This window comes from Emys orbicularis, chromosome 2, assembly GCF_028017835.1.
Source record: "Emys orbicularis isolate rEmyOrb1 chromosome 2, rEmyOrb1.hap1, whole genome shotgun sequence".
NCBI classification, from domain to species: domain Eukaryota; kingdom Metazoa; phylum Chordata; order Testudines; family Emydidae; genus Emys; species Emys orbicularis.
In genome coordinates this window covers 117,726,192-117,752,813 of record NC_088684.1, presented here as the reverse complement: position 1 = coordinate 117,752,813, position 26,622 = coordinate 117,726,192, and the positions used below count along the sequence as shown (strand labels likewise).

Here is a 26,622-nt window from a genome sequence, read left to right as displayed (position 1 = left end):
CACTATGAGTCAACAGTGTGATGCAGAGGTACATAGTTAATATTCGTAACTTCAGATACAAAAATGATACGTGCATACAAATAGCATAGTCATATCCAGCAAATCATAACCTTTCCATAGACACCTTACTTGACATACTTTGTACAAGATTTGTTGCAATTATAGAACAGTGGTAGCAACAATGATCTACATGGTCATATTTTATCAGATAATGTCACAGAGGGGTCCTATCTTTATGAGAGGAGACTGGAAGAGCTTGACTTGTTTAGTCTGGCAGAAGGAAGACTGAGAGAGGATATGATTGCTCTCTAGAAATACATTAGGGAGGTAAATACCAAGGAGGATGAAGAGCTATTTAAGATAAAGGACAATATTGGCACAAGACCAAATGGATATAAACTGGCCATGAACAAATTCAGTCTTGGAATTAGAGGAAGGTTTCTTACCATTAGAGAGGTGAGATCCTGGAACAGCCTTCCAGTAGGAGTTGTGGGGGCAAACCGCTTAATTAGTTTTAAGAAAGAGATGGATATATTTATGAGTGCATTTGTATGACAGGCTTGCTTGTGATGGTAGAAGGAAGGGCTTAATAGCCATGAGGCTCACTTCCAGTTTGTCTTGTGTTCCTAAAGTTCATGCTTCAGGGTTTCAGTCGGCCACTGTCCGTGTATTCTGGGAGGGTTTTGTAACCTCCTTTCTCTGAAGAATCACAGATGCCCATGGCTGGAGATGTAGGACATTGGATGTGGTGGGCCAGGGCTCTAAGGGCACCTAGCATTCTCTCTAAAGTGCGTGGCTGGCTTGCTCCTGCTTACATGCTCATGGTCTAGCTGATCACCTTATATGGAGCGGGGAAGAAATTTTCCCCCAGGTCACACTGGCAGTGACCTTGTGCCTCGATCCTTCTTGTTCTTTGGCTGAGGTACATAATAGTCTAGTCTCCTGTGGGCTGTAATAGTTTGGTCTCTCTTCAGTTGTTGGGTTTAGTGTGTGGGTGGTTTTGACGGTTTGGATCACAGAAACCCCCTTGGGAATTGCCACCTGATGTGCGTAGACTACCTCTGAGCCTGTTTTCCCTGCCAGCTTGGGACTTCAGTCCCTTGCCTGGTTTGAGCCAGACACGCTTTCCTGCTGCAAACACAGATCCAGGTCTGAAACACGTCCCTCACAAGCTTTAGGCTTAACTGAAAACAGCTTAAGAAGTGCTCCTGTCTCCAGCACTCAGATACCCAACTCCCAATGGGGTCCAAACACCAAATAAATCCATTTTACCCTGTATAAAGCTTATACAGGGTAAACTAATAAGTTGTTCGCCCTCTATAACAGTGATAGAGAGATATGCACAGCTGTTTGCCCTCCCCCCCCTCCCCCAGGTATTAATACATACTCTGGGTTAATTAATAAGTAAAAAGTGATTTTATTAAATACAAAAGTAGGATTTAAGTGATTCCAAGTAATAACAGACAGAACAAAGTGAATTACCAAGCAAAATAAAATAAAACATGCAAGTCTAAGCCTAATACAGTAAGAAAACTGAATACTGGTAAATCTCACCCTCAGAGATGTTTCAATAGGCTTTTTTCACAGACTGACCTCCTTCTAGTCTGGGTCCAGCAATCATTCACACTCCTGTAGTTACAGTCCTTTGTTCCAGTTTCTTTCCGGCATCTCTTTGGGGTGGAGAGGCTCTTGAGCCAGCTGAAGACAAAATGGAGGGGTAACCAGGGGTTTATATAGTTTCTCTCTTGTAGGTGGAAACCCCCCTCTCCCCCTGTGTAGAATCCAGCTACAAAATGGAATTTTGGAGTCACATGGGCAAGTCACATGTCCACGAATGACTCAGTTTTCTACAGGACGTTCCCAGGAAAGCTCAGATGTGGATTGGCGTCTATCAAGGTCCGTTGTTAACCAAGTACTCCCAATTACTTGAATAACCCCTTCACGCTATGTTCACCAAATCTGCCTTAGGTTCTTTCTACAGTAAACACTTCAAATACAAGCATAGAGCCAACGTTCATAACTTCAGATATAAAAATGATACATGCATACAAATAGGATGAATACATGCAGAAGAACATAACCTTTGCAAAGATATGTTACATGGCATATATAGTATAAAACATATTCCAGTTATGTCATATTTACACTCATAAGCATATTTATATAAAGCATTATGGGGTGCAACGTCACAGTGATATTGGTAACCTGTCATATACAGGAGGTCAGACTGGATGAACTAGTGGGTCCTTCTGACCTTAAACCAATTTCTAAGCGAGATCCTAATTAAACCTAAATATTTTTTTTAAATATGGCATGAAAATCAACAAAAAGAAGTAAATGTAAATGTTTATGAGTCATATGTTCTAAGTAACTTCTACTTGTATGCATGCTACTTTTCTGTCATTTACACATGCATGTCCAGTTAGTAGATTTTAACACTTGAATGCAAGTTCTCATGTAGATGTTCACAAAGTTGCTTCTTTGGAAGCAAATGGAAAATGGAGGTAAAACCCCTTTGATTTTTTGTCCTATTCTGCGTTATGCTTATGTTAAAAATAGCATCTCTTTACTCAACAGACTGGGTTTTTTTTATGCATTGTTACATCTTCTTATATAACCATGGCTGAGTGAGGTGGATTCTGTTCCATCTTGCACAAAATCTAACAAGTTTTTTCTTAAGCTCCAATTAGTTTTATCCTGTGCAAACCCATTATTGCATAGGTGTCAGAGGTGGTTGTATGGTTCCAACAGTGTTAGCCACATAGTTTGTGTGTTTCATGAGGCATACTGATGCTAAAATATTAAGGGCCTGATCATAATGACAGTTTTACATCAGTGTCACCCCACTGATTTTAGTGCATAAAACTTCTTTAATGAAGTGCAGAGTTGGCCCTTCAATTTAGTAGTATTGCTATAGTTGTGGCAGAAGAGGGACTCTAAGTGGCCTCTATTTTCAGGGGCTTTGTAATTTTGGGGGGTGAGAGGAAAGGGGGAACCTCTTGGAGCTGAGATTCCTTATGTTTGTAGCCATACAAAAAGTGAAACTTGCTTTGGAATTATGGTTTATTAAATTTAATTTTAATAAATCATATTTATTAAAGATGAAAGTGTGATTTTACATACACGAGTAAGTATTTCTTTAAAGTTGTCAGGATGCAATTTTTTTTAAACTTCAGATTTCAGGCTTTGGATATAATGAATATAGTATTGCCAACCCCAAGTGTTCAAAAATCACGAGTCTAGGCCCCCAAAAGTCATGACATTGGCCTAAAAATCATGACTTTTAAAATATATTACTTTTTTTAGATTCCTTTTTTGTTTTGCCTTCTGAATTCTGAGCTTGTAGGTACACTCAAGTTCATGTCTTCATGCTTTTCTTTGCAACCACAAGGGCTAGAAATTAATTTTAAAAGAGCTGTCTGTCACATAATCACCTGACTCTGGGAGCTGGGACTTAAAAAAAACAAAACAAAACCAAATATGGCAAGACTTACAATAAAATAGTGAGGGCTGGCAACTCTACTCAATACAGGCTAATGCCTTGGTTATGTTTGAAATGATTTTATGGAGAAATAGCGAAGCACTTGAAAATCAGTTACCCAAGGAGGGATTGGGGGGGGGGAGGGATAGCTCAGTGGTTTGAGCATTGGCCTGCTAAACCCAGGGTTGTGAGTTCAATCCTTGAGGGGGCCACTTAGGGATCTGGGGCAAAATCAGTACTTGGTCCTGCTAGTGAAGGCAGGGGGCTGGACTCGATGACCTTTCAAGGTCCCTTCCAGTTCTAGGAGATAGGATATCTCCATTAATTATTTGGGGGGGAGGGATAGCTCAGTGGTTTGAGCATTGGCCTGCTAAACCCAGGGTTGTGAGTTCAATCCTTGAGGGGGCCACTTGGGGATCTGGGGCAAAATCAGTACTTGGTCCTGCTAGTGAAGGCAGGGGGCTGGACTCGATGACCTTTCAAGGTCCCTTCCAGTTCTAGGAGATGGGATATCTCCATTAATTTATTATTTTATTTTATTTAAGGAGAATTTATTTTAATGACTGTCACTATTTTTTGCTTCACTGTCTTCCAAGACAGGTGTGAGAAGCAAGCTGAGTGAGGTAATATCTTTTATTGGACCAACTTTTGTTGGTCAGAGAGACAAGCTTTCGAGCCACACAGAGCCACCCACCTTGTGTCTCTAGTATTCTGGGACTGACACGGCTACTACACTGCAAGATACATGTGAAACATTCAAATGAAAGTATAATGGTACAATCACTTAAATATATTTGGTTAGATTCTTTAATTGTGTGATTGTTCTTTCTTTTTTTTATTTAATTAGCTTTCTTATATAGTGCTTTAAAATTAGGAAGTGTGTTACAAGTGGTAGGTTATTTTTAAATCATAGAAATTCTGTGCAAAAATAGCTATTGCAACATTGGTTTAGAATTAAAATGCACAAAATTCAAATCCACAAAAAGCCTAACTTTGAATTTCCTGACTTTTAAATATTTATTCATAGTGTTGTATTCATACAGCAATTTAACTATTTGCTAAGAGCTGATGTAACATGCTACTGGCATCTTCTCTATTAACTATATACACACAGACAGACAGACATTTCTTGTAACAATAATCATGTCCAGAAATTAGCCCAAACCAAAATCCCAAATGCAAACACTCCCAAACTTCACAGCTCAGTCCCATTTCTATTTGTGATACTACAGGTCAGTACTGTACCTAAGAAACTCCATAATAAATTAGTAAAAATAGAATAATATATTGTGACTTAGAGGATAACTTTTGTATAAGGCTGTAATTTTTGTCATAGTCCTGAGTATCTTCTGCTGTTCTTCTCTGCTAGCATTGGCTAGACTCAGAGCCTGAAGATTACCAGCAATGTGAATCTCATTTTCAACCTGTTGACTGTTAAGATTCCCTTATTTTTTTCTTCTGCCATCAGTTTATAAAGCTCAGATACATACCGAAGCCTTAGGTTAGAAGTTTGGACTTTCACAAACTACTGATCAGACCAGCCTGAACAAATTCACATTGAAAAAAGATTGTAAAGCAGCATAAGACGTTTTTTTCCTTCTGACTGCTTGTTGGTATTTTGGTGTGCACTGTTTGCTCTTTGAATAATGGGTCACCTGATGCACTGTAAAAACCAGCAGCTAGAACCTTGCCTTTAGGTGTTTACTGTGGGTTTTACAACATGAGTTCTTAGTTAAATTGAACTGTTTCTAAATCATGGTAAAAAGCCCCACTGCAAACAGCTGTTGGGATTTTATGTTTAAAGCTTTCCTGTAGAATGAAAACAACTGATGCTTAACTTGATGGCATGACAGTAATGAATATATACAATTTAAATATCCCACCAAACCCACCCGTACAAGGAGAAACATCATGCTGCACTATATTATGGGAAATTTGAGAAAAACTTTCCAACTAAACAGTTAAACTTTTATGGTAGTTTCATACAAGCTTGATTTAATTTTTTTCCCAGTCCTGTGACATTGTAGGGATACTTTCTGGACTCATTTTAGAGGGACAAAATCAACTTAAAAATAACGCTTCTTTCTGAATTTGTTGTACCGCTGCTGTAATGACTAACGTCTATGATTACTGTAGCTGAAAGAGATTGGAGAACAAAAGTTTTTTTCCCCTTTGTTTCAATTACTTTACTCTGACAGCAGTTTGAGTACAGTCAGTTTAATCATTTCCCCTGTAGTAATTTTTGTCAGCTTTCCCTGTTTGTGTGGGTCTTTCGCACCATGACAGTGATAGACAAAAACATTGTAAAAATGTGCTTGTCAGATCATAAAAATTGAGATGGGAACTCGGGGCATGTATTGCACTTGAAATTACTTTGTACTCTTTTAAAAACTGACTAGATTTCACGTTGACTGTATCCCTTTTAAGTGCACATTTTGGACCAGAGGTGGGGAGGAGGTACTTCAATACCACACCACTTCTTCAAATTGAAATTTGGATACATTTTAATGGGGAAAAAACTGACCCCCTTCATATTTGGTGTGTTCCTACCACGTGTAGGGTGGGACAGCACTTTCCTTTTGCTCCTACGCTTACTGATGCTGAGTCAGACCTTGAGGCAGGGCTTCCTGTCTGTGACTGGCAAGAGACATGGAATGTTTCCTTCATTTGTTTCTTGTCTGTCTCTCTCCTTTTCTGATTTACATCTTACTGTCTCCTGTTCTCTCTCGTTTTCCCCAGCACCCTTTCCTGGGGCTCTTCCTTGTCCTGCTAGTTTTCTCCCCATTCCTTCTTCATATTTCCGTTCCATTCTTTTCTCCATCTACCTTTGCTCGTCCAACCTCATCTTTTGCAACAAATCTTGGAAAAAGGAACCTTTCTATGTATTTTTCCCCCCACGCTGCTTTGTTTAGCACAATGTTGATTCAGTCCCACATTATGTGGCAAGTGTAGTAGACAGAGTGGGGAGCAGAGCTCAGATCTGTTGCACTGGCAGAATCTGGGAACCATGTAGAGGTATCGAAGCTACATACTAAATGAGACATGCAGGTCTAATAAGTTCCCAGGCAAGAATTATTGTTTCATTCTTCCCCCTCCGATCCCCCCAATAGCTGATTCAGGCCACTCCATCACCAGTCACTATATACAGCTGCATATCTTGTAGCAGATGTTCAGATCTTGGTCTCTGTCTCTTTAATCTTAACCCCCTCCTTTTTCTTGTTTGGACTCTTCTATGCTTATGAAATATGCCAACATAGTGTTTATAAAAGTATGCTCCGTTACACTTTCTTCAGGGGATGAAAATAGATGCAATGTTCTTAGAAATAACCAGATATTCCAGCCCCTTTTACAGAGTACATACAAATAAATAAAGGCCTACTACGACTGGTGTATATCAATCTCTTATATCATTCCACCTTGAAATCTGATTTTAGATGGGATGCTTTAGTGGCAACATGGACCATCAGTATGATACAGCGAGTGCAATCTCAAATAAAAATTCCTATCTATAGTGTAATGAAACCTTTGGTTAAAAGCAACACCTGCCAATAAAGAAGACCAGAAGGATACAGTCATTGAACAAATGTATTCTGAAGCATTAGAAGGGAATGATACCACTACTTGTACAATCGGTGAAGGAAAACAATGGGCAACCCAGCCCTCTTTCTGGAAGCTCTTAGACCAGTGGTTTTCAACCTGTTGCCCGTGGACCCCTGGGTGGTCCACAAACTGTCTTAAGATTTCCAAAGGGATCCACACCTTCATTTGAAAATTGTCAGGGGTCTGCAAATGTAAAATAGTTGAAAACCATTGTCTTAGACTCAATAGCCTGTACTCTCATTTGCGTAAATTCTAAACTAATCAAGCCAATATTTAGTGATGTAGAGGTGCCAAAATTAATAGTCCTTTATCTGTGACCACAATTTGCAAATTCACCTATTTATACCGTAACTTTTATAAAGCATCCTTAGGGCATAGTACTACAAAGTGCTCTGTGCACAGTTAGTTGTAGGTGAAAAGATTTCCAGGGAAGCTTCAAAGAGAAGGAAATGACTAAGTGTCTTGAAGGGAACCGCAGTAGAGTTCCAGCTAGATGAGGCACCACAAATGAAAGAACAGCTTCCAACTGCAGATAAGTAATAGGGAGAGGACAGAGAGGAAGCCAAGATTGGAGTTGGGGGTAGGGGGTAAATAGGCAGAAATGAAAGGTTGAGGAGTGTCTATCCATGAAGTGTGTGTATTGAGAACAGCGAGGTGGCTTTTCGTTTCTTAGCGAGCTTGAGGATAAGTCACTAGACTGGGACACAGGAGACCTGGGCCCAATTCCCTACTCTGCCACAGCTTTCCTGTGTCCTTCGACAAGTCACTTAATCTTCTCTGCCTCCGCTTCCCATCTATAAAATGGGTATCTCTACTTACCCTGTAGGATGATGTGAGGATAATTTCATGAACATTTTGAGGCACTCAAATGTTGTTGTAAAGGCCATATAAATTCCTATGTAGATAGGAAGTAATCTGAAGATGATGGAAGATGGGGTGGTGGGAACGGTATGGTCTTTCTTCTTGAGCAGGAGCAAGTTGACAAGTTAAAGGGAAAAAGCATCAGGCTGATTTAAAAGGAAAATCCTCCCTTCACCACTGATCCATAGTTACATGTTCACATTGATAACATAATGTTGACTTATTTATTACTGACACAATTCCTGTTTCAGCTCCATTGGTGAGAGCACCTTTACTGTTTTTTTTTTAAGTCTTTGTCGTTTATAAACATTTTAAAACAAATTATTATAAAATTAAAATCCAGGGAACAAAGACAAAATGACAATGGATTAAGTTAAAACCCAAACAAGGCACAATGAAGGTATACAAGGGAAGAGAAATTAAAGGAAAAACCTCTGGGGAAGAAAATGCAAATCCTAAGGTGCAAACCTCTTTGAATAAATGCAGGTGGCCTGATTTGGGTCTCACTTTCCGTACATATCTTGTACCTATTTATGAGTGTCAGTGCGGCAGGAGGAACCAGAGACACCTAACCAAAACCGAGGCCACTGGCTTGCAGTTCTCATGCTAAAGCAAGCTTCCACAAAGGGAAGAGGAACTGGGTGTTTTTGGTTAACTTTAACCCTGGACATAATGTCATACAAATATTATTTTATTTTGATTGGAAGCTTAAAGCATAAACCTGGGACTCAGGCGATCTGGGTTGTGTTTCTGGATCAGCCACTGACTTACTGGGCTTGTGCAGCTCACTTAATTTTATCTGTCCCTCTCTATGCTTCAATAGCCCCATCGTCAGAATGGAGAAAATAAATAATTTCCTCTCTCACAGGGTAACATGGGGCTTAATGAATGATGTAAAGAGCTGTGAGATGACAGAATGTGTGAGAAAACTCTTGTTATTAATTTCAATTTGTCACAATCTGTTTTGTTTTTTAATGTTTTAGTTGAATATGACAAGGAGTTCACACCTCACCAACGACACCACAAAGAGTTCAAGTTTAACTTGTCCCAGATCCCAGAGGGGGAGGCGGTTACTGCTGCGGAATTCCGAATCTACAAGGACTGTGTCATGGGGAGTTTTAAAAATCAAACCTTTCTTATCAGCATCTATCAAGTCCTGCAAGAACATCAGAACAGGTACATAAAGGACAGTCACTCTTTTTCACTAACCACAGCAACTGTGAAGCCTGGGGTGAAGGGCTCCTTTTTTAAGGAAGTGGGAATATTCGGAAGGTGCAGAAATCACTTAGTAGAATATTTTTTGCCCAGGTTAATAGGGGTTGTTACTGTTCAGGTTTCATTTATTGGGAAGTAGACTTCATAAAATATAAAATGGATATGGACTGAAAAAACTCTATAGTAACTTAGTCCAGACTATCATTTGGGGAGTATAACTTTGTTGACTTAAAGTAAGACAAGAGTCTAGGATGAAGCCATGTAATTTTACACTAAAGATTCTATATTGCTAACATTATTCATGCACACTAAAATGGGTATGTTCCATTTCAAATAGATACTAAAAGGATATGTAATAGAACCTATCCTGGAAATGTAGAGTAAAACTGCTACAGAAACATTGCTAAGCAATGTAGTCCTGATTCTCCTCCGAGTTGCACCTTTGTAAATCAGAAGTACAGTAACTTGATTGACTTTAGGTGAGTTACACCAAGGAAAATGAGAAGGAGAAGAAGACAGCCCCAGAATTACAGGAGCTGAACTTTATATCTTGATAGGTAAAAAAAAAGTGCTTTACTTTTACAGGAAGATCAAATTCAATGCACTTGGGAAACTATGTAGGTTATTTTCTCCAGGAAATCCCTCTGTTAAAGGTTAGTTGATAATCTAATCACAGAATCATAGAAATGTAGGACTGGAAGGGACCTCAGTAGGTCATCTAGTCCAGCCCCCTGCACAGAGGCAGGTCTAAGAATTAGCTAGACCAGTGATACTCAGACATCTGTGGTTCAGGAGCCAAATTAGCCTTCAACATTATCCAAAAGAGCCACAGTAGTGTGTATCCATTGTTTCATTTACTGTCTAATCGAGCATCTATCTATCTAATCTAAATTCTCACAACAAAATTACTGACCAAGTATTATTATTTTATCAACTACAGTTGGTTAATAACATATTGACCAATTAGGATGTTTTTACTAACTTGGATTGGTTAATAATTAAATCACATTAAAGAGCCATTCGTGTCTCCTGAGCCTCAGTCTGAGTATCACTGACCTAGATCATCCCTGACAGGTATTTGTGTAACTTGTTCTTAAACACCTCCCTCACCCCCCAGTGACGGCGATACCACAACCTCCCTAGGTAATTTGTTCTAGTGCGTAACTACCTGTACAGCTGGGAAGCTTTTCCTAATGTCTATCCTAAATCTCCCTTGCTGCAATTTAAGCCCATTGCATCTTGTCCTGTCCTCAGTGTTTAAGGAGAACAATTTATCACCCTACTCTTTATAACAACCTTTTATTTACTTGAAGACTGTTATGTCCCCCTGTTATGTCAGTCTTCTCTTCTCCAAACTAAACAAACCCAATTTTTTCTATCTTTCCTTCTAGGTCATGTTTTCTAGACCTTTAATCATTTTTTTGTTGCTCGCCTCTGGACTTTCCAATTTGTCCATATTTTTCCAAAAGTGTAGTGCCCAGAACTGGACACAATACTCCAGTTCATGCCTTATCAGTGCTGAGTGGAAAAATTACTTCTCGTATCTTGCTTACAACACTTCGGCTAATATATCCCAGAATGATGTTCGCTTGTTTTTGCAGTACTATTACATTGTTGACTCATATTTAGTTTGTGATCCACTGTAACCCCCAGATCCTTTTCAGCAGTACTCCTTTCTAGGCAGTCATTTCCCATTTTATATTTGTGCAGTTGATTATTCCTGCCTATTTGTAGTACTTTGCATTTGTCCTTATTGAATTTCATCCTATTTATTTCAGACTATTTTTCTAATAGTTTGAATTCTAATCGTGTTGTCCAAAGTACTTGCAACCCCTCCCTGCTTAATATCATCCACAAACTTTATAAGTGTACTCTCTGTGCCATTATCCAAATCATTTATGAAGATATTTAATAGAACTGGACCCAGGACAGATCCCTGTGGGACCCCAATCAATGTGCCCTTCCAGCTCGATTGTGAACCATGATAACTACTGAGTACGGTTTTCCAAACAGTTGTGCACCCCTCTTATAGTAGGGTTCTATAGGCTATATTACTTTAGTTTGTTTATGAGAAGCTCATGAGAGTAAGGCTTTTGAGACTGTCTAAAATTGAGATATATCACATCACCTGCTTCTTCCCCTACTCATAAGGTTTGCTCCCTTGTCAGAGGAGAATATTAGGTTGGTTTGACATGATCTGTTCTTGACAATCCATGTTTACTGTTGTTTATCACCTTATTTTCTTCTAGATGCTTACAAATTGATTATTTGCTCCATTATATTACTGGGCACCGAAGTTAAGCTGACAAGCTGGGTTGTCCTTATTCCCGTTTTTATAGATAGGTGCTATATTTGCCCTTTTTCCAGTCCTCGGATAACTTTCCTGTCCTCCACGAATTCTCAGAGATAATCACTAATGGCTCAGAGATCTCTTCAGCCAGTTCCTTAAGTATTCTAGGTTGTATTTCATCAGGTCCTGCCAACTTGAAGACATTAAACTTGTCTAAGTAATTCTTAACTTGTTCTTTACCTATTTTACCCTCAGATCCTACCCCATTTATACTGATGTTCACTATGTTAATAATCCAATCACAGTTTTCACTAAATAAGTTAACAGTAACTAAAAAGGCATTTAAGACTTTGGCCATTGCTGCATTTTCTATTATTGTCTTTTCCTCCTCCATTGAGTAATGGGCCTACCTTGTTCTTGGTCTTCTCCTTGCTTCTAGTGTATTTTAAAAATGTTTTCTTGTTATCCTGTGTGTCCCTAGCTAGTTTAATCTCATTTTTTGCCTTGGCCTTTCTAATTTTGTCCCTACATGCTTGTGGGGTGGGGTTCTTTTTTGTATTCATCCTTCATAATTTGTCCTAGTTTCCATACTTCCTGTCTTTCCTATGCATTAAGATAGTTTGCTTTTGTGCCCTTTATAATGTTTCTTTTTTTAAAAAAAACTGCCAACTCTTCTGAACTCTTTTTTCCCTTAGACTTACTTCCCATGAAATATTACCTACCAATTCTCTGAGTTTGCTAAAATCTGCCTTCTTGAAGTTCATTGTCTTTATTCTGCTGTTTCCCTGCTACCATTCTGTAGAATCATGAACGTATCATTTTATGATCATTTTCATCCAAGCTGCCTTCCACCTTCAAATTCTCAACTAGTTCCTCCCTGTTTGTCAGAATCAAATCTAGAACAGCCTCTCCCCTAGTCGCTTTCTTCACCTTCTTCAATAAAAAGTTGTCTCCAATACATTCCACGGACTTCCTGGATAATCTGTGCCTTGTTGTATTATTTTCCCAAAAGATGTGTGGGTAGTTGAAGTCTCCCATCACTATCAAATCCTGTGTTTTGGATGATTTTTTTAATTGTTTAAAAAAACAGACTCATCCACCTCTTCTTCCAGCTTACGTGATCTGTAGTGGACCTCCTACCATAATATCACCTTTGTTTTTAACCCTTTTATTCTTACCCGGAGACTTTCAATAGGTCTGCCTCCCACTTCTATCTCAACCACACTGCAAGTGTATACATCTTTGATATATAAGGCAACACCTCCTCACTTTTTCCCCTTCCCGTCCTTCCTGAACAAGCTGTACCATTTTATACCAATATTTCAGTCATGTGACTTATCCCACCAAGTTTCTGTGATACTAGTTGGCTGTAATTGTGATTATTCACTAGTATTTCTTATTCTTCCTGTTTATTCCCCATACTTCTTACCTTAGTATACAGATATCTATGATCATTAGATTTCCCGTCTGTATTTCCTCTTGTCTCTCCTTTGCTCCTGCTGTGATTCTCCATGTTGGCCCCAGATTCTGACCCTTCACCTAGGTCTCCATGTTTTGGACTTACCTGTGGGCTTTTGTCTCCTGCTATATAAGTTTATTCTTATTATTTGGGGCCTCAAATATGACTATAATATATATATATTACATATGTTGAACAATACTGTTGAGTAGGAGCCTGATGCAATGCCCTTTGAAATCAATAGTAGTCTTTCCATTAACTTCATTGGGCTTTGTATCAGGCCATAGGCTCTCCTGTCTATATGAAGCTTTGACTATTGTATAACTAGAATCTAATAGACAAATGGACATTCAAAATATAGTGATATAGTCAATCTACTGCCTACGAGAAAGCCCTGGACTTTGCTGCATGTTGATACTTCGTAGAATTTGCAACCAATACGGTGACAGCTGGTAGGCTGCTGGTGTCAAATAAGATGTGGAGGGCAAAGATAGGGAAGATAGAACTTGTGGCACAAAAATTATAAGAAATATGAAACAATTTGCTATATTTAAGGGATAACATTCATGGCAGGGAAGCATCAAGACAAAAATGAGATTAATGGTCAGTTAAATGTCAAAGTAAATCTGAGCCACATAAGCAATTTACTGTCTAGTGATGCTATTCCTATAATAAAAGGAAAGAGAAGATGCAGCAAACTACAGCATTAAAAGGAAATATTTTCTTTTCCTTGTGATGGTTTGCAAGGTGGTGGTGTTTTGTGATGTTTCTTTCTCAGACTTTCCATTGATGTCATTTTTGGGGCCATGCCTTAGGTGAATAAATGTTGTGAAGACCGAGCAACCATTCACTAATTGAAGCTGAGAGGAGTGGCATTTGTAGAAAAGGAGTGAAATAATTGGATGCATAATGTCAATGAGGATTTTGATATGTTTGAAGGGAATAATGTTGGGTTTTCTAAGTTGTGGTCTGCTGGAATCTCATGTTTGCTAGCTAGAAGTATATATGAGCTGATATGGAAGACTGTGTGTGTGGGGGGGAGCAATGGTAGAAATTCCATGGACATGTAGGCTGTTCTGTTCATTGTGACCACACAGACTTAAAGACCAAAACCCAGGACTTTTCCACAAATACATGTTTCCATCACGGGAGCTGAAGGAGAATCTCTGTTAACTAATGTAGTTTTAGGCCTTCAATATAGCTTCTGTGCACCAGTCACTAGAGCAAGTCATAGTAATGCATATTTCAGCAGGTCTGACATTCCTTCCACTACGGGGCATTGATAACCTTTGTTTGTATGTAACATTATAGTAGAGTGAATTGAGTAAAGTATTATAACTTAAAAACTAGTGAAGAGAAATGGGATTCTGATATGGCCCTATCAATTAATACTCCCATATCTTAGAGGTTGGTGAAGTCTTTGTTTCAAAGTAGTTGTTAGTAGTTTTGTATATGATGTTATTGACGTGCCGTATCTATATTTCAAATAATATCTTAATAAACACAGTGCCTGAACATAGGTTGCACTGTTGAGTTGGGAGATAAATGTACCTTTTTATTGGGAATTTAGTTCTCATGCAAGATTGACAGTCCTGGCTACTGCAGCCCTCTGTTTAGTCACACAACTGGTACCCTGCAGCCAGCAGCACCTCAACATGGAATTGGAGTGATCAAGAAAGTAATTCAAGTCTCTCCATTCAGTGGTGTTTTCCTGTTGATACTGCCGACAAGGGTGCTTGTAGTGAGGTGTATGCTAGAATCTGAACTGAGAATCGTAAAGAAGTTTCATCTAGGCCAAACAGACAGCAATTTTCAGTCACTATTAACATGGGCTAGATTTGAACTGGTGACCCAGATCTCCATAGCTCTTTACTAATCCCTTACTCATCTGTTCCCTTAAGGAATTTATTTGTGTGTGTGTGTGTGTGTGTGTGTGTGTGTGTGTGTGTGTGTGTATATATATATATATATATATATGTGTATATATATATGTATATATATGTGTGTATGTATGTATATATATATACACACACACACACACACACACCTCTACCCCGATATAATGCTGTCCTCGGGAGCCAAAAAATCTTACTGCGTTATACGTGAAACTACGTTATATCGAACTTGCTTTGATCCACCGGAGTGCGCAGCCCCGCCCCCCTGGAGTGCTGCTTTACCGCATTATATCCGAATTCGTGTTATATCAGGTCGCATTATATCAGGGTAGAGGTATCTATCTATCTATCTATCTATCTATCCAAACTGCATGTTTCTTTAGCTAGAACTCTTTCTCCGCCCCGCCCCCAACATAAACACATACACATTATATATATGGCGGGGCGGAGAAAGAGTTCTAGCTAAAGAAACATGCAGTTTGGATGCATGCCCAGGACTTGTCTACACAGATTGGGTTTCTGGTGACAAGGGAAAAATTAGGCCCATATATTCTCAGCGTCATTAGAGAGCACACTTTATTTCTTCTACTCTTAGCTTAAGTAGTTGTGGATTTTTTCATTTTTTTAAAAATAGATACTGATTTGCAAGAAACGCAAGCTTCTGGCCACTCTGCAACTTTAGGTTCTATTTACATTTTTGACACTGTAGGGTGTGGTTGCCAGACCCAAATGTGTGACCAGGTTAGTGTAATGTGTACACTTGTCCCTTGCCTCTCTTAAAGGCAAACACTGGGTACTTGTTTACAGGTGCTCGACAACATCTGTACCTAGGAAAGTCCACACATAAACACATCCCATCCTCTTGTCTTGAAGTCTCTTTGGATGCCCTACGTGAAGTTTGAAATACACTTGCTTTGAGTAACTTTTTATCCTTTGATCATCAGTCCGCTTATTTTCTTTTCCTTGTGATGAAAATACATCTGCAGAAGTTGTGGCTAAAGTTTTGCTTTAGTGATTCATTTGGAATATATTGTTTTCTTTGCCTATTGGGAACAGTGTTTTATGGCTCAAAAGCAAAAAAGCAATAGTTTTTTTTTTAAAGGGAGCCAGCAAAACGTTTGTAAGGCCTGCATTGAGTTCCAGCAGCTGACTTACAAGCCAAAAAAGAACAGCTGCCTTTTACTTAAAAGGTTGTGTTGTCACACTTCCTTTAGACTAATGGCTTGAATAAGGACCTGATATTTCCTGACATTTGATGACATTGTACTAAATGAAGAAGAGTCTGTAGACATCCTGAATTCTAGCCATGGATCTTTAACTCAGCTAAATTGAAGAGAAGTATGGGGAAATTCTAGCTGGATTTGGGATGAACAAAAATGAATTTTAGTGCTTGTGTGCAAGGCGGTGGATTGACAAAACTGCAGTTATCTATCCATCTAAAACAGATACAGCACAAGAAGCTGCAGCAGCACCCTTTTCACACTGCTCTGCTGCCAGATATTATTCCTCAACCCTGATCAAGAGGATTCACCTTTAGATCTGAGATAAGATGTCCATTCAGTCATTGATCTTTCCTCTTGAGATTGCCAACAAGGGTGCCAGTTTAACAGTGGCTTTTATGATGCAGACACAAATCTGCTAGGAAAAGGAACAATTCCTTTCTATAGGCTGATGAAACACCTTTGAGTGATGATAATTGTTGGTGATTACTGATCTGGGCTGGATTTGAGCGAGTCACTGAAATGTGAAAAGCTCTGCGTGTCTTTGAGCAAGAAAAGTCATGAATGTACCAGGAGGGGAGAATCCATGAATACATGAATTTGGGGAGATGAAGCCTCAGTTAATGAATGAAACAGATTAGAAGATTGAGTGTCTCAAGAAAGAGAAAAGGGGAAACTGCAGGGAAGAGACCTGGGAGGGGGACAAAAATAAGTGAATCACCCCAAAAAGGTGCCCCTGAAGTTACCAGGGAAAAGAATGAGCCACTGGATGCAACCTTAATCCCCCTACACACACACTCTGGAGATAGGAACAAGTCTTTTAGGAAAGGTACTTGGTAAGGAGAAAGGTTCGCTCAGGACTTGGGGCGGGGGGGGCAGATGTCCATTGGTTCAGAAGCATGTAATAAAAACTCTTATTCAGCTCTTCTTAAGAAGGAAAAAAAAAAATGCTGACTGGCTTCATAGAGGTTTTGCTTATTAGGACCGTACAACAGTGCTAATAACCCTTCCCGAGTGGAGTTAGATGACATAGGGGTTTAAAAAAAACACAAAAATACCCTACTCTTGAGCCCTGTCTGTACTATGGCTTCTGTTGTTTACTATTGATGGAACTGTACTGCTATTGAATAACACTGATCTACAATTTTTGAGAAGTCGTCGGCTTCAGAGATAAAATGTGCTATTTATTATGTATTTTGATGTGCTGAATTCAAATATGACCATTAAAACAACTGATTGGCTACTGTTTCTAAGATATTTAAGTTTTTACATTTTATGTCTATGTATATTGTGTAGATAGTAGAGTTTTAATCATAAATTGTAAACCTAGGTCTTTTCATGTGTTGATGATTGCTTTACATGATAATATTTCACCTATCCTGTTTATGTAACACTTTAAAAATCAGCAAAAGGGTTATATAAATAAAATTTATTATGAAACAAAAGGCAAAAAACTATTCTGTACATAGTTTAGTCCTATTCAGTGTCTACTCGGCGCTTCTTGGCTTGTCTCTTGTATTCATTAAATGGAGCATCTCTTGTCACTGTCCAGCAATAGTCTGCAAGCATTGATGGGCTCCATTTGCCCTGATAGCGTTTCTCCATTGTTGCAATGTCCTGGTGAAATCGCTCGCCGTGCTCGTCGCTCACTGCTCCGCAGTTCGGTGGAAAAAAATCTAGATGAGAGTGCAAAAAATGTATCTTTAGTGACATGTTGCAACCAAGGCTTTTGTATGCCTTGAGGAGGTTTCCCACCAACAACCTGTAGTTGTCTGCCTTGTTGTTTCCGAGAAAATTTATTGCCACTAACTGGAAGGTTTTCCATGCCGTCTTTTCCTTGCCATGCAGTGCATGGTCAAATGCATCATCTCGAAGAAGTTCACCAATCTGAGGACCAACAAAGACACCTTCCTTTATCTTAGCTTCACTTAACCTTGGAAATTTTCCATGGAGGTACTTGAAAGCTGCTTGTGTTTTGTCAATGGCCTTGACAAAGTTCTTCATCAGACCCAGCTTGATGTGTAAGGGTGGTAACAAAATCTTCCTTGATTCAACAAGTGGTGGATGCTGAACACTTTTCCTCCCAGGCTCCAATGACTGTCGGAGTGGCCAATCTTTCTTGATGTAGTGGGAAACTCTTGCACGACTATCCCATTCGCAGAGAAAACAGCAGTACTTTGTGTATCCAGTCTGCAGACCAAGCAAGAGAGCAACAACCTTCAAATCGCCACAAAGCTGCCACTGATGTTGGTCATAGTTTATGCACCTCAAAAGTTGTTTCATGTTGTCATAGGTTTCCTTCATATGGACTGCATGACCAACTGGAATTGATGGCAAAACATTGCCATTATGCAGTAAAACAGCTTTAAGACTCGTCTTCGATGAATCAATGAACAGTCTCCACTCATCTGGATCGTGAACGATGTTGAGGGCTGCCATCACACCATCGATGTTGTTGCAGGCTACAAGATCACCTTCCATGAAGAAGAATGGGACAAGATCCTTTTGACGGTCACGGAACATGGAAACCCTAACATCACCTGCCAGGAGATTCCACTGCTGTAGTCTGGAGCCCAACAGCTCTGCCTTACTCTTGGGTAGTTCCAAATCCCTGACAAGGTCATTCAGTTCACCTTGTGTTACGAGGTGTGGTTCAGAGGAGGAGGATGGGAGAAAATGTGGGTCCTGCGACATTGATGGTTCAGGACCAGAAGTTTCATCCTCTTCCTCTTCCTCGTCTGACTCAAGTGAGAATGATTCTGGTGCATCAGGAACCGGCAGTCCTTCTCCGTGGGGTACTGGGCGTATAGCTGATGGAATGTTTGGATAATGCACAGTCCACTTTTTCTTCTTTGACACACCTTTCCCAACTGGAGGCACCATGCAGAAGTAACAATTGCTGGTATGATCTGTTGGCTCTCTCCAAATCATTGGCACTGCAAAAGGCATAGATTTCCTTTTCCTGTTCAACCACTGGCGAAGATTTGTTGCACAAGTGTTGCAGCATATGTGTGGGGCCCACCTCTTGTCCTGATCTCCAATTTTGCAGCCAAAATAAAGGTGATAGGCTTTCTTAACCATAGTGGTTATACTGCGCTTTTGTGATGCAAAAGTCACTTCACCACAAACATAGCAGAAGTTATCTGCACTGTTCACACAAGTACGAGGCATCTCTGCTCACTTTGGCTAAACAGAAATGTGTCCCTTTGCAAAATCAAACACTGACAAATAAGAGAGCACGACACTGTATGATTTGTAGAGCTGATATAGGGCAATTTGTTCAGCAGAGTGATGTAAGCTTCGTTATGATTGCATCATCCATGACTTCTAGGAATAACATGATGCAATTCATATCATGTATGACGCAATACCAGCTTCAGATTGCATCATTCATTGTTTTGCCTAAAAAGCAAGTACTGTCCAAACCCAGTCATAGATTTATTCATAGATCCAGTCAAAGATGTATTTTAGTCATTTCTGGTTTAAATTGAGATCCCTTCCCTTTATAACTCACTTATCCTCCGCCATTCCCAAGTCAAGGGTCGTATCTACTGACCCAATAGCATATCTTGAAAACTAGAGCCAATCAACAATTTTAAGCATCATTTTCATTCTCAGTGACCCAGAATTAGTAAAGTTTGACTACATTTATTTCAGAAGCATTTTGGCTGTAGAGCAGTGTAATGGGTCCTATTTTTGCCATTGTAGACAATTGTGGCTGATGACAAGCTTACAGATGTTACAATGTACAGACCTTGCACTGAAATTCTCGTAGATGAATGCTCTATAATTCTGTATTTGGGCATGTACTGAGAAAGCAACAAAAAGGAAGTGAATGGTCATATCAGTTCTTCTTAAAATAGCATAAAATCATTGTGGAGTGATTTCACATTGCCTTTATTTAAAGCAATCAAAAAGTAAAAATGATACTCATGGCACCTGGAGACATTGAGGCAGGCATCAGGGCAGTGTGATCTAAGCACATTCTCTTTTTAAAAAAGAAAACATTTTTATACTGACTCAATAGTGTCAGCAATGTTTTGGTTCCCCTTCCAGTCCTTTGTAAGGTTAAAAACAGTGCTTAGTTGTTGAATTTCTGATTAAAATCAAATCATTGTTACAGACTACTTTTTTTCATTACAAAAACCACTGATGATGTCAGCAGAACATTGAGAAAAGATTAATTAAACTTAAGTTTGGCCAGAAATTTGACCTACCTTAAGCATCCCCTTTGAATGGTTAATATAGATTTTGTGATTGTGTAGAAAACAGTCTTGTAAAACAGATTTGAAGTAACTTTGGACTTATTTTGAATGTAGCAGTCCAAATTTTGAAACAAATTGTAGGCTAGTCTGAGGTTAGGAGGTGGAAATGAAACATTTTATAAAACAATACATCCATCAGCTTCTGCTTCCTTTCAGCCTTTAAATTTTCCAAGACTGAGGTTATGTCTATGCTGCAATCATAGTATGTGACTGCAGCTCATGTAGACACACCTGAGCTAGCTAGAATCTAGATTCTAGCTAGCTCAGATATCAGTAGCATTGAAGTGTCGTCAGCACGGGCTTCCGTGCTGTCTATACAAGCCTGCCCAGAATACTCAAGACTTCGGTGGTTAGCCTGCTCTGAAGTCTGTGGTGCCATGGCTTCACCGCTCTGTCACCCAAACTAGCTCGATTAAAGCTAGCTCAGGTAGGTCTACTCAAGCTACAATTACACCCCGTGATTGGAGCGTAGACATATCCCGAGAGGTTATTCTTTGTCCCTGGGTTCTTTCAGCACCAGCGTGTTCATTTTTTAAATACACGAAATAAGAGAGATTGTCAAAAGCACCAAAAGAATGTAGGGGACACAAGTCTCGCTGACTTCCAAGTGTTTGTGACCAGCTTCATTATAAATGGGAGAGACATTCTACTTCACAAAACACGGCAGACTGTAGTAATGCAACCTTTTATGAGGCAGAACAGAGAGGAATTCAACCCTATTTACAGTTTGTAGAAGCAGAAGAGGGAATTTAAGTTTCAACTCTATTTGGAAGTGGGTTACTCATTTAAGGGAGACATGAAAAAGTGAAGGGAAGAAACAGATTTATTTCTGGAAACAGACCGTTATGTATATTTTTTGCTCAGAAATGTTCTTGCTTTCTCTCGGCAAAGTGTTGGGTCAGGAGTGGGAGGGCTGAGAGGATTTGTGGTTGATCAAAGATGTCAACCCTTGGTTGGGATGATTATTATTTTTTCAAGTGTAAATATCCTGTTAGTACAGACCTCAGAACCCTCCTACACTGTCCAAACAACTAATCTATTTAAAAAAAAAAAAAGAAGCAATGGCTTGAGCTGAAGATCAAAGGAAGGATATGGTGCCTTAATGGTCAACATTTATTAAACAATTTCATTCGTATCAAGAATGAAATATGGTAACTTGATGTGCGTAGAAAGATTCTTCCCACATGATAAAAATTAGGGTTGGGTATGTCCTTCACTTCTCCCATTTATATAGTGTGTTCTCCTGCAACAGAACGTTATTCCATTAAGGGTTAAAACTGTCATTATTTTTAGCTGTCAGTTAGTGGTAGTAAAGTCTTTCTCTTTGCAACAAGATATTTATACAAATACTATCTGAGTTTCTAATCTAAAGGGAAAATTGATTTGCAAGCAGTGTTTATAGTTTAGAAAATAACTGTCCCCAACTGGATTGGAATTGGCTTGTTCAAAACAAATGGCAAAGCTAACATCAGTCTGTCTCAAGCTAAGGTCATATTTGTATATAGTGTGCATATATTTACTCCTGAGTGGGAGGGGTGGGTGGGTGTGAATGTGTGTTTAAAGTGGTTTAAAAATCAAAATGTTCTGGGGTGAATTTAGCAGATAAATGTTCAGTCCTGTAGCTAATTACCTTTTCCTCCAGAATCTAAAGGAAACTTCTTTAGCTCCCCCCCCCCCTCTTTTTTAAGGACAAAGAAAAGCCCTATTGGTGCAAAGTCAACTGAATTCTGAGATGAGACATTGTCTATTTAGAGTATATTGGTCTTGTGATTAAAGTACTGGACTAGGAGTCAGGAGAGACAGACTCTACTTATGTGAGTTTGGGCAATGTTTTTTCACAGTTTAACCATTTGTAAAATGGAAATAATACTATAATACTTACCTGTAAGGGTTATGAGGGTTAAGGGCCTGGTCCTGCAAAGAGTTCCATGTCGAGAGACCCTGCACCCACACAGAGCCCATTGACTTTCTTTTGGTTTCTCACAGGCACAGGGGTTCCCTTGGATAGAGCTCTTTGCAGGATCCAGTTCCAATTTCCTAACTTTTGTGAGGTGCTTTGTGATCTGTTGAATAAAGGTGCTTTAAAAATGCAAAGTTGTTAATATTCCATGTTATAACTTTGCATGCATCATGTTCTACACACAATTTATACAGTATGTCCTGCATGTCAGCAAACTCTTTAAGATTTTTATCTAGGCAACACTAAAAATAACCTACTGAAAGAATTTGATTTACAGTTGTGCTAGGCTGTACCTTCAAAATCTTGACTCTGTAAGACTACATTTTATGGTGGGTACAATTTTTCATTCTATTCATGTTGGTTGTTCAGAAGAAAAGATCTTGATGATGAATCAGCAGTATCACACCCAGAATAATTTTTCTGGAGATCTGAAGAAGTGCAAACTATAGATTGAGTGTGATATACAAAAAAGTATTAAGAAAGGATATAAATTTTTAAAAATAAAGCAGTAAAAACCCTTCATATTTCTGTGCAAAAATCTCCTTTGAGATTGACGTTATGCAGTCTAGACTATTATGTCAACTTGTCTTTGAAGAAAAGTAAATAAAAATGTTCAGCTGAAGAAAGTTTTAGGGACTTATAGTAACTAATGCCTCAGTAAATGGCTGTCAATGCGTAACAATCCCTTAAACACCTGGGTACTTGTGAGCTTTGAAGCTGAGCCAAAAATGTTGTTCCTCATCCGTAATTAAAATAAGAGGCCTTTAACTTAGTCGTTTGAAGGTGAGAGCTCTATTTATTCTCACTGCTTTCTTGGGAAAACTTCTGCCTAGTTGGGGGTGGGGGGGAGGGACGGGACGCGGAGGGATAAAGAGGACTGTTGGGAAAACAGAAAACCTTTTTCCAATATATACTTCGTAAAATTCAGCTTTTTATAGCACTGGTGTTTTTCCTGTGGCAAAATTCCATGTTATAATGTGTACTCAGGACAGAGAGAAATTATTTTAATCTGGCAATTTCACTAACTATAGTAACAAAGATTAACCACTTGACTGAAATATAAGCTAATTAGTGTTTAGTTAAATAATTAAAATGAATTAACACCCACAGACATTTTGTTGAAAGGTTTATTGAGTTTTTCGCTAACGAAATATTTAATTACAGGGGAAAACACCATAATTAGATGCAAACTATTCCTCCCATAAATGCCCTGACTACATGGCCAGGATTCTGGTGTTAAGAATAGTAGCTATAGTTGATATTTATATCTGGATATTTATAAATGGATTCGCTTCCAGAGTACTGGAGTTAGGGCAAAATTTATGATTCACACAGACAAATCATACTTCTCCCTTAGACTGTGTGATTCTTTCAGCCACTTGCAATTGTTGTCTTGACCTTTGTTCGCAGGGCCTGATCCAAAGTCAGCTGGAGGCTATGGAAACACTCCCATTTACTTCAGTGGGTTTTGAGTCAGACCCATAAAGTGAGGTCTAGAGGAATGAGCTCCTAACTAAGTGAGGAATTCCTGACTCTCATCTCTCCAGTCGGCTTGCAGTGTAGTCTTGGGAAAAATCACTTCACCTCACTGCCCCAGTTCCCCCCATTTATTTACTTCCCCATAATAATACAAACCTATCACTTATACAGTGTTTTACGTGTTTAATGGGCTGCACAAACATTACTGAATTAACTACTTGCAGGAGTTTGAGTATTAAGTATGATTAAAATCTTGATTAAGTTCTCAGATATCACAGTGATGATGAGCACAGTGTAAATGCAGAAAACGAGAACTGTTTATGGATATAAAATACTAGGGACAATTTAACTAAGTGTTAATAAATGGTTCATTATGGTGTTGGAACTTCACTTCTATATACTGAATTCAAAAGTCCTCTTTCTCTACATATGCAGGAGACTACATAGTATCCTTGAAATGAAGAGAAGTTTGTGCGTGGATTAGTGATAGCATCAGATTCTGTCTGTCTTGAGTCTGTGCTGTAGACATTCTTTCTTATCAGGTCATAGGTAGCTTGCTCAGACCACCTCTTGCCCATTTCTGACTCTCCACTAACAGTCTTTCTCTTTCGCTCCCCTCCAGTCTTCTCTGCCTGGTCCATGTCCCCTATCCATTCCTACCTTTCTGTTGCTCCTAAATGCAAAAAGTACGATACAGTTTTTAATAATATGGTCACAAACTACTTTTTTCCACAGGACCCCTACCTCATTCACGGCACAGGATGGACGGTGCTCACTGAATGGCTAGCTATTGACTATTTTGTTTTATCCTCATTGTTCAATGTGTGGCCCAAGGCCTTACTCCTGGCACACTATTCAAAGCCCTGCTCTAAAGACCGAATGAATATTTCTCATGGGCTTTTTTTATAGCACTCCTCATGATAGAATCTGAGTGTTTCACCAAACCTTAATCAATCTTCACTACCCCAATTTTACAAATGAGGAACCGAGGCACCGACAGATTAAAGTAAAACATGTCCACTAATTTTGGGTGCCCAATTTGAGATGGTTAAGGGCCTAACTTTTCTGAGTATTTAGCATTTTGCAGCACTTCATATATTCAGAACTGGGCTCAATTGACTTCAATTGCAGCTGTGAGTGTTCAGCGCTTCCACAAAGTTGGGCACCCAGGAAATGAGGAAAACATATTTAGTGGCCACCTGTGAAAAATTTGGCTTCAGTGACTATTCTGTGGCAGAGGTAGGGATAGAATCCTGTTCCCCAGGGCAGCTTTCAGCTGCCTTAACCATCAGACCTTCCTTTCTCTTCCTGCAATCCCCTGCCTCATTCACTACACACCTTCCAACTTCTTCCGTAAATGAGGCAAGGAGCTTACGGACAGCGGCCTCGTTCGCTACACAACCCTGATTAATTCCTGAGCAATCATCATGCTTACACAGACAGGGACAAAATTAAGGCTGCGCAGGCAACCTTATTTTTGGCATTTCTTAAGTTTCAAGTGCTTGATTGTACAATCTTAACATTGGTGAGGTTTTTCAGTTTGCTTTTGCAAAAATGTAGAAAATTACTCATGGAGAACCATATTTATCCCCCCTCACCCTATGAGCTATCAGCAGGGTTAGAACCTTTAGATTTGCCACACAGACCTCCGCCATTTGAGCTTACAGAATAATTGGTGGTAGTAGTAGGTTATTATTCTCTATGGGGATCTGTGACCATAGGAGGATGATGAGACAGATGCACATTGTGCCAGTGGGTTTCACAGATATTTTCAGACCGCAGAGGAATGTTGAGACTTGGGAATCCTGGGCTTAATACTGGTTTCTTGAGGGGAATGTGCTGTAGTGGTTACAGACCCCTTTCTGTTCCCATCCTCCCCAAGCCTGACCACTCCAGCTTGTCCCTTTCTCAGTCTGTCTCACTCCTCACCCTTCTGCATTTCAGTTAGACTTTCTTCTCCATGCTGCCTGGATGCCAGCAGGGGAGCCTGAAAGCACAGGAGAGGCTGCTTGTAGTTTTGGGACCTGGATCCACAGTGGCCTTCAACTGACAGGAGGAGCAATTGCAGGGAAAGTTCTGCTCTGCCGTGTAGCCATATGCCGGTGCATGCTCTGTGGGGATGGCATGCAAACAGTCAGATTGCCATGTAGGAGCTATGTGGAGATGAAGCATCATTGGTGCAGATGGACTCTTCAGAGAATTTAGCTGCTAAAGGCTGAGTCTTTACTGAGCATGGACAAATTTTGGTAAATTTTCACAGGGAGAGCAAAAGGCACATCCCTACTTAGAGCAGGCCTCTGCCAAATTTCAAATCCTCGCTCCAAAGCATGAAGTGTTAGGGCTTCTCTATGAAATGACTGGAAACATTTTTTAACATGAGGAAAACATTTTCTCCTAATTTTGTTCCTGGAAACAGCTAAACCATTTTTTTTTTTTTTTTTTTTGCTGAAAATTAAAATGTCAGCACAAGTTGTTATTTTGATAAAGTTACAACAGCTGAAAACAGGCCTTATAGTGGTAAGTATCAAGCTACCTTAACTATAGGTGCTTCTACTAGTGTCACCTATAACATCTGTGGAATAATACTTCAATAGTTGGCTTCATAAACCTGTACCAAGGAGAAGAGCTAGTGGAATAGTGGTGCTGGTGTTATACCAATAGAATAAAAACCAGCAGGATCTTATTAAGAGGGATAAGGCAAAGATGCCACATTTATTGTAAATATAATGGTAAAGCAAAAGATAAAAGTAAACAACGTTGTTTGACTACTAATTCCTATCACTACTTATTCCTTATACACACACACACACACATATATATATTCATTTACACAATCATTTATTTAAGTTCTGTATAGGTGTTATAGTTACCAGCCTAGAAGTTGCTCATGCCAAGTT

The 26,622-nt window shown here is 39.3% G+C and overlaps 1 protein-coding gene across 1 annotated transcript in view; it reads left to right on the top strand.

The window, feature by feature from the left end:
- BMP6 (bone morphogenetic protein 6) overlaps positions 1–26,622 on the top strand; it is a 159,445-nt gene that overhangs the window by 114,282 nt on the left and 18,541 nt on the right. The window contains exon 2 of the mRNA XM_065397723.1: positions 8,926–9,118. Within this exon, the coding sequence (XP_065253795.1) occupies positions 8,926–9,118 (193 nt within the window). The remainder of the gene's footprint in view (positions 1–8,925; positions 9,119–26,622) is intronic.